At 46.1% G+C, this 8,883-nt stretch overlaps 1 protein-coding gene across 1 annotated transcript; it reads left to right on the forward strand.

Annotated features, from left to right (window-relative positions):
- Nucleotides 1-5,620: 5,620 nt before the first annotated feature.
- LOC308150009 (kelch-like protein 10) lies at nt 5,621-8,042 on the forward strand (the record flags this gene model as incomplete). Its single annotated transcript, XM_080522882.1, has 5 exons — nt 5,621-5,766; nt 6,089-6,578; nt 6,696-7,313; nt 7,434-7,583; nt 7,671-8,042. The coding sequence occupies 5 exons, from the start codon at nt 5,621-5,623 to the stop codon at nt 8,040-8,042; spliced, it is 1,776 nt and encodes a 591-aa protein (XP_080379008.1).
- Between the last annotated feature and the right edge of the window lie 841 nt (nt 8,043-8,883).

Below are 8,883 nucleotides of genomic sequence, written 5' to 3' on the forward strand. Positions count from 1 at the left end.
ATCTAGCTCGCTTGTGACTAGCTCAGCGACTTCCACACCCAACACGGCAGCTCCCAACTCCAATCTTGGGATAGTGTGAGCCGACTGTGGAGTTAACTTAGCTTTTCCAAGGACAAATCCTACTTGACATTTTTGCTCAACATCAATTACTTGGAGATAGGCGACTGCTGCAATAGCCTTCACTGAAGCGTCTGAGAACACGTGTAGCTCCTTTCTTATGGCTGTTGAGATTGTAGAAGCAGAATAGGTTCTTGGGATCTCCAACTGCCTGAGGTCTTGAAGAGAGCTTCTCCAAGCGTTCCACTCATCTTCCCTTTCTGGAGGAAGAGGAGAGTCCCAGTCGGAGGCTTCGTTTGTGAGCTCTCGTAACAGGATCTTTCCCTGTATCGTAACTGGTGCAACGAATCCAAGTGGATCGAAGAGGCCGTTGACAGTAGCTAGAACACCCCTACGTGTGAAAGGCTTTGTGGATTCTGCTACTTGAAACGTGAAGACATCTTTCTTCAGATCCCAACTCACTCCAAGGCTCCGTTGAATAGGAGTGGGATCGACATCCAAGTTTAGGTCTTTGAGTCCCTTTGCTCGGTCCTCAGCAGAGAATGCTTCCATAACCTCCTGGCTGTTGGAAGCAACTTTGTGAAGTCGCAGGTTCGACACAGCAAGCATCTCCTGTGTCCGCTTCAGTAGGTCGATGGCTTCACGTGCTGTGGGCCTTGACAGGAGTCCGTCGTCAACGTAGAACTCTCTTTCGATGAACTGTTTGGCGTCAGACCCAAATTCTTCTTCACCATGAGCTGCAGCACGTCTGAGACCATAGATTGCCACCGCAGGAGAGGGACTGTTCCCGAATACGTGAACCTTCATGCGGTACTCACATATGTCGTTCCTAGGATCGTTGTCCTCGTACCACAGAAAGCGGAGAAAGTTCCTGTGGTCTTCTTTCACAACGAAGCTGTGAAACATTTGTTCTATGTCCACAGTGACAGCGATCGGTTCTCGTCTGAATCGCACCAGTACTCCTAAGAGGCTGTTATTTAAGTCCGGACCAGAAAGGAGAACATCGTTCAGTGACACGCCTTTCCATTTTGCACTGGAATCGAAGACGACTCGAATCTGGCCTGGCTTCTGAGGGTGATAAACCCCGAAGATAGGTAAGTACCAACATTCTTGTCCGTTCTCCAATGTAGGAGCCAGCTCAGCATGATCACGGTCGAAGATGTTCTGCATGAACGCGATGAAGTGCCTCTTCATCTCGGGCCTTTTCTCCAGTGTGTTTTGAAGAGAGGTAAGTCGTGTGAGGGCCTGGCCTCGGCTGTGAGGGAGTTGCTGACGTGGTGTTCTGAATGGCAATGGTGCCACCCAGCTGTTGCAGTCATCCATATACATTTCTTTGTCCATGACCTTTAAGAACAGTCTGTCTTCAATAGAGAGTCCAATCTTGTTGTCATCCTCGGACGTGTTGAAGATGGTGCTCCCTAAGTTGCATTCCCGGATACTATGGGTGCCTTGCGCTGGGGCAATTTGATGTGCTGGCTTCGGAACATATTGCTCCTTCACCTGGATCCTGTTCGGACATGGGCTGAAGAATGAAGGGCGTTGGTTCTCAAGCACATTGGTGCGGTAGCTTTGGATGTCTGAAGGCTTGTGGGCTGCCTCTAGGCAGACTTCTCCTATGATGACCCATCCCAGGTCGAGTCGTTGTGCGTAGGGGGCGTCATGTGGACCGTTCCGTTGCTCCCGCACTTTATGAACTCTAAGGATGTCTCGGCCTAGCAAGAGAAGGATCTGTGCTTTAGAATCCAAAGGTGGTATACCATATGCTATGGGCTTGAGGTGGGAATGATGCAACGCTGCTTCTGGCGTAGGTATCTCAGCTCTTTCGGTGGGAATGTTGTTACACTCTATTAGTGTAGGTAGTGTCACTGTTGTAGCTCCATCCACAGATTCCACCACAAAGCCTGTGGCTCTCCTTCCTGTCATCTGAGTTGTACCTGCACATGTACGAAGTGTGAATGCTGAATCTGACCCCCTGATGTGGAACATATCAAAGAATTCAGACCGTGCAAGCGACCTGTTGCTTTGGTCATCCAGCACAACGTATGCTCTGGTTGCTCTCTCTGGGTGTGCTTCTGGGAATATATTCACCAGGCAAATCTTCGAGCAAGATCTGCCGCTTTGACCCTCTCCACAGACTTCTGTGCAATTTGAGGTGACTGCAGATTGGTCTGATCCTCCTTCTCCCTCCCCGCCATCCTCAGATGGGGCTGAAAGCGGAGGTCCTGGATGAAGAGCCGTGGTGTGGCTGTTACTCTCACATTCCATGCACTTGATGGCTGTGGTGCAGTTCTTGGCTAGATGAGTAGTTGTGGAACAACATCTGAAGCAGACACCGTTGTCTTTGAGGAAGGCCTTGCGCTCCTCGAGGGGCTTGCTTCTGAAACCTCTACAGCGTGTTAGGGGGTGTGGCTTCTTATGGAGAGGGCATAGTTTTTTCATGTCCACTGCTGTTCGGCCTGAACCGTCTCGTGTGTCTTTCTCGTGAGAGACATCTGTCTTACGTGCAGAGACCATGCTCTTACTTTGTCTCTTGAATGGCTGCTCTGACTTCATCTGGGCTGTGTTACTCATCGATAGCCTGAAGCTTGGGTCATTGCGAGCTCGTGCCTCTTTGGTGATGAACTCGCAGAAGAATGTGAATGGGGGAAAAACTACCTGTCGCTCAGCTTTGTATCTGGAACCCTGTGATATCCATTTCTCTTGGATGTTGTAGGGCAACTTGTCTACGATGGGCAAAATGCCGCGTGAAGTGTCCAGATAGCTCAAACCAGGCAGGTAACCTTCGAACATGGCTGCTTCCAACTCTTGGAGAAGGTCACTTAGCTCTCTCAGCTTCACAGGATCTTTATTGCTGATCTTTGGGAAGTTCTCCAGCCTGTCGAAGAGGGACTTTTCAATTACCTCTGGAGACCCGAAGCACTCTTCTAAGCGTTCCCAAGCTTTGCATAGACCTTGAGATGAATGACTTACATGTACTGCTCTTATTCGTTTCACGTGCTTTGCAGATTCACTCCCTAACCACTTAATCATGAGGTCCATCTCTTCATTAGCACTGAGTAGTAGTCCGTCAATGGCGTTCTTGAAGGACGACTTCCATGCCCAGTAATTTTCTGGGTGATCATCGAACTTGGTGAGACCGGAGGTTACGAGGTCTCTGCGTGCTAGGTACCGAGCCACATCACTGATGTCGGTTGTGTCACCGCTTCCTGTTGGTTTGTATGGTGAACCCTTGGGCCTGCTGGGTGTGAGCTGCTCTGATGTCTTTGGCCTACTAGGTCGCAGTGATGGAGAGCTGTGCTCATGCTTCACGGTGGAGGAGTGCTGTCTCTCGTATGAAACAGTCAGACGCTGTCTGGGTGGTGAGGAGGATCTCAGCCTATGGACTATCGGTTCCAGATTGGCTATAGAGTCCTTAACATCTTCGGCAGATAGTGGTAGCTGTTGCTGTTGTTCTACGTACTGGCGTGTGCGGTCAACAGTGGCATGAATGACAGTTTCGATACCGTTGTTTTCTTCCTCCGCTGCTGCTTCAAGAACATTAGCTTCAGCGATGGCTTCTGCCACTTCTTTCTCATGCAGCAAGTTCTTTAATTTTGCTTCCATTTGGGCTTTTTCAATCATAATCTCTGATTCCATTTTTGCATAGCCAGCACGTGTGCGTGCTACTTCCACTTTGACACGTGCATTGACAGCTGCCCTACTGGCTGTTGATTTAAAAGACCTAGATGTGCTAGAGGCCACTGACCTTGTCTCAGCATTGCTCAACTCTTCCATCATGAATATTGCTGTGTGCTTGGCGTGAGCAAGGATGATGGGGAGCAGTGCTTGCGCTGAAGATCTCTCTTCTTGAGTCGATCCGCCCGCTGAGTGGTTGCTTTTTTACTATTCTGTTCCCACTGCGCGTAACCAGGGCGCAACTTCCACAGATAGCGAACACACACTGACACACAAATGAATCCTCAGACGCTGGAGTAAAGTTTAGTTCTTTACTCAACCCTCAGAAACATGAGTGGTCGTTTGGTTATTTTGTAAAAAAGCAAAGCCTTTTCCAGGGCAAGAATGTAAACAAAGAGATTCTCCGGAGCTTTTTCTCTCAACTAGCTGTTGCACGAGCTATCACGTCTGAACAGTGTGCTCACGTCATGTGACTAATGTTCGTCATGTGACTAATCAAAACCGAAACTGAATAAAGGCAGTAACAAATGTAATGTCATAAAATGTCCACTAGATGTCTCTAAAATGAAAACCTAAGAAACCATGACATGTCTCGTTGCCTCTATCGGGGCTACGTCTGCCGGGGTGGAGAGGAGTTTCTCTTGTCTGAAAAGACTGAAAACTTATGCAAGGAACACAATCGGACAAGATCGACTGATGAGCTTGGCTATCTTTGCACTTGAAAGAAGGATTCTAAAATCTCTGAGAGAGAATCCACAGTGGTATGAAAAGACCATAGACATCTTTGCAGCACAAACGAACAGGAGAATGGACTTTACTTTTAAGTAGGCCTAAATTCTTTTTCTAGGCCTAGGCTATATTTCATTTTCTTTTGTACTTTTTTTTTAATTGTTGAAATCCTGCAAGTTGAAATCCAGCAAGTTGAGTTGAGGATATAACTTTAATATTGGGACACACCTGTGGAGTGGAGTCCTGGAGAGAGCATGCCGCCCCTCAGCTAAACCAGAGGTGAGTTGAACTAATCAGATGTCTCTACCAGTGTTACACCACTAGTTCTCAGTAGTAATAACACTCCATTGCATGTCTGTGTTTCTCAGCAGATGAAGCCAGCTGGAACCAGTACTGTCCTCACAACATTTAAACAAATAAATATTTATATTGAATAAAACTACATTTGATAAAGAAACTGTTACGTATCTTTTTTATATGCTAAACGTGATTAAATTGATGATTACATGTTGAAGCTGTAGAAGAAGAAGAATGAAAAATGTAGGCTAAAATTTGTTTTTTAACCACATAATTATCAAATTCCTGCCTTTGACACAGCAACTAAGAGAGCAACTAAAGATATAAATACCAGACAACCTAAATACTTGCTTAAGTTGAGGACGGACATGTATGTGTGTGAATATTATCTTCCCTGTAACACAAAAGCACTAATAAAGGTTACTACTAAATAAAGGTCCTACCTATTTTGGCATCTGATGGAGCAGATACACAATTCATTCTTTATGCGATTTTGTTGTTGTTATAATGGCAAAATATATACAACAAAAGTCAATATGGTTTAAATGATGCAGTAATTTCATACAGGGCACCCTCAAAGACGAGATGATGAAGAAGAAGAACATTAATACTTTTTTATGATGGTGTCAGCTTATTATGAAAATGGTATCTGAGACATTCTAATTTTGTATCACTCACTGTGATGTAATAATGCACAATTCTAGAACATAATGTTACCACATGTAAGGGGAATGAAGGTTCACATTGCTCAGAAGAATATACAGTGTGCCACCTCTTGCCCAAAAAGTGGATATTAAAGATATCCAACACAAGAATGAATGAACTGGAAGAGGGGTCCACCTCTACATTTCAGAGATGCAACATGGAGAGAAAAACGAGTTCCATGGCCTGTACAATATTTAATGAGCTACGACTGGAAGGAAAATTCTGTGATGTGGTGATTAATGTCAATGGCATCGACTTCAACGCACACAAGAATATCCTTTGCGGCTGCAGTTCATATTTCCGGTGAGTGTCTTAACTTTGTGGGGATGTGGCCATGATGGATGGCAGGGATTCACTTGGCATGGATCCAAAGGATAATCAGAAGAAAATAGCCAGATCCTATAAGAGCTTACACATTGTTCTTTGTGGCAGCAATGATACATTCTATAAAATAACTATTGATTCATAATATTTGTGTGAGTATCCCTCTTTATATTGTGATATACTTGCAGAGGGTGTTTATTATATTGCTGTGCTGTATTGAAAAGAGTATTGAGAAAATCTGGTACAGTATATGGATGATTCCTGACCATCATATCCCTCCTCTCTAAACATGGACCCACAGAGCTCTCTTCACAAGTGGCTGGAGCAACTTAGAAAAGCGGGTGTACAACATTCCTGGTGTGTCACCGGACATGATGCGTCTCATTATTGAGTATGCCTACACACGCTCTGTGCCTGTCACTGACGAGAATGTGCAGCAGCTTCTGGTGGCTGCAGACCAGTTCTCTGTCATGGGTGTTGTGCGAGTCTGCAGTGACTTCCTAGAGGCCCAGCTGTGCCCAGAGAACTGCATTGGCATCTGTACGTTTGCAGACTTCTACTCCTGCCCTGAGCTCAGGCGCAGGTCCTCTCTCTTCATCCTGCATCACTTTGAGGAGATGCTGCGTAGCTCCGAGGAGTTCCTGGAACTCTCGCCGTGGCAGTTTTGTCACATCATTGAGAAGGACAACCTGAACGTGAAGCAGGAAGTTGTAGTGTTTGAGGCCATCCTGCGCTGGATTGGCCATTCTCCTCAAGACCGCAAAGCCCAAATCTCTGTGCTGTTGCCTAAGGTGACTGAGAGTTGGACAACACAGTTAGACCTACGTAAATGTTTGATGCATTTCATAAAGGTGTATCGGCTGCCGACTGCATTCTGTGTCTATATCTGTCTGTGTCTGTTTGTTTAGGTACGCATGGCCTTGATGACAGCAGACTACTTCATGAACAATGTGAAGAATAATCCATGGGTGAGAGACAATGATGACTGCAAGCCCATCATCATCAACGCACTGAAGGCCATGTATGACTTGGACATGAATGGGCCCTCCAGCTCTGACTTTGGCAACCCTCTGACCCGCCCTCGCCTGCCCTATGCCATCTTACTAGCCATCGGTGGTTGGAGTGCTGGCAGCCCCACCAATGGCATTGAGGCGTATGATGCACGGGCTGACCGATGGGTCAATGTGACTCGAGAGGAGGAGAGTGCACGAGCCTACCACGGTGCTGCCTACCTCAATGGTTTTGTGTACTGCGTGGGAGGCTTTGACGGGGTTGACTACTTCAACAGTGTGCGCAAGTTCAACCCAGTCACACACACTTGGCACCAAGTGGCACCCATGCACTCACGGCGCTGCTACGTCAGTGTGGCTGTGCTGGGTGGCTGCATCTACGCCATGGGCGGCTTTGATGGCTATGTGCGACTCAACACTGTTGAGCGCTATGAGCCTGAGACCAACCAGTGGACACTCATCTCACCCATGCATGAGCAGAGAAGTGATGCCAGTGCCACCACACTTTTTGGAAAGGTAAGTGGAACAGAGGAATAGGTAAGACTAACTGTACCTGGAACACAACTTGATAACTATTGTACAATGAATCTATTAAAAACCCAGGATGGATGAATTTACAAGTTGCCTTAACTCTAGGTATACATATGTGGTGGTTTCAATGGGGATGAGTGCCTGTTCACAGCAGAGTGCTTCAACCCTGAGACCAACCAATGGACTCTGATCGCCCCCATGAGAAGCCGACGCAGCGGGGTGGGGGTCATCGCCTATGGGGAGCAGGTCTATGCGGTGAGACCTACATAAAAATACACAATAAATCTATGCTCAAGTTCTGATATTCTGTTATTGACCCACATTTCTCCTATCCTCTCTTAGGTGGGCGGCTTTAATGGAGCCATCCGTCTGCGAAACGCAGAGCGCTACAATCCCCAGACCAACACCTGGCGCGCAGTTCCCACCATGTTCAACCCACGGAGCAACTTTGGCATCGAGGTGGTGGATGATCTTCTGTTTGTGGTGGGCGGCTTCAATGGCTTCACCACCACCTTCGATGTGGAGTGCTACGATGAGAAGACAGATGAGTGGTGTGACGCCCATGACATGGGCATCTTCCGCAGTGCCGTTAGCTGCTGTGTGGTACACGGACTGCCCAATGTGCTCGAGTATGCTGCCCCGCGAGATACCCTGCAGAACCCCCGGGAGGAGCTCAAACTGTCCACCTCCAATAGCAGCATCCTTACTGTCTGACACCATATCTACCCACCATTACCCCCCCATCCCTACATGACCCAGTCCTGCCCACTGCAGTCCATCTGGGCAGAGACAGAAACTATCCAAATAAATCCTTCAAGTGCCCATGGAAATCACATATGCATAACATTTCTGTCTTTCTTATTGCTTCTATCAGGCCGGGTGGTACAATTATTTTTCTACAATGACTGTATAAGGGAGGCTTTAATTGAATGCTAGTTTGCAATCATGTCTTAACTTTGCTGGGCAAGCACATGTCCATCAATACGTGTATCTCTGACTTCTACATGTAAATACCCTCCAAACAAAAGACGAATGTTATCGCTTGCCTTGAAAGACGCATACACATATTGGGCTACACAACAATCATGTAGATATCCATTTCAACCCCACATTCAAGACAGATCAGGCATCAAGGTTATATCAAAAAAGACCTTTTAATTGCAAGTGACGACATCAGCATTTCTTACATCCAATATATTGACACAATGTCAGACTTGTCACATGCAAAGCAAAATATATAGCCTACTTAATTAAATATTTCAAATTACAGAGCTGCAAGAGGATCAAAGCTGTTTTAAATTTATGTATTTTGTTTTGATCATGTTTTTGGCCCTGTTATGTCGGTTCTTTTTATACCTTACACTTTTGTATTTTCTTTTTCATCTATCACTTAGTTTGGTAGTTATATTCATTGCACAATGCTGAATTATGTATAATTTTTGTAGTACAGACTGATTGTTGTTGATGATTGTTACTTATGTGTTTTATGTGTGGACCCCAGAAAGACTAGCTAGTTGCTACGGCACTAGCTAATGGGGATCCTTAATAATACCCA

Source organism: Nansenia antarctica (genome assembly GCF_963989245.1).
Source record: "Nansenia antarctica genome assembly, chromosome: 2".
NCBI classification, from domain to species: domain Eukaryota; kingdom Metazoa; phylum Chordata; class Actinopteri; order Argentiniformes; family Microstomatidae; genus Nansenia; species Nansenia antarctica.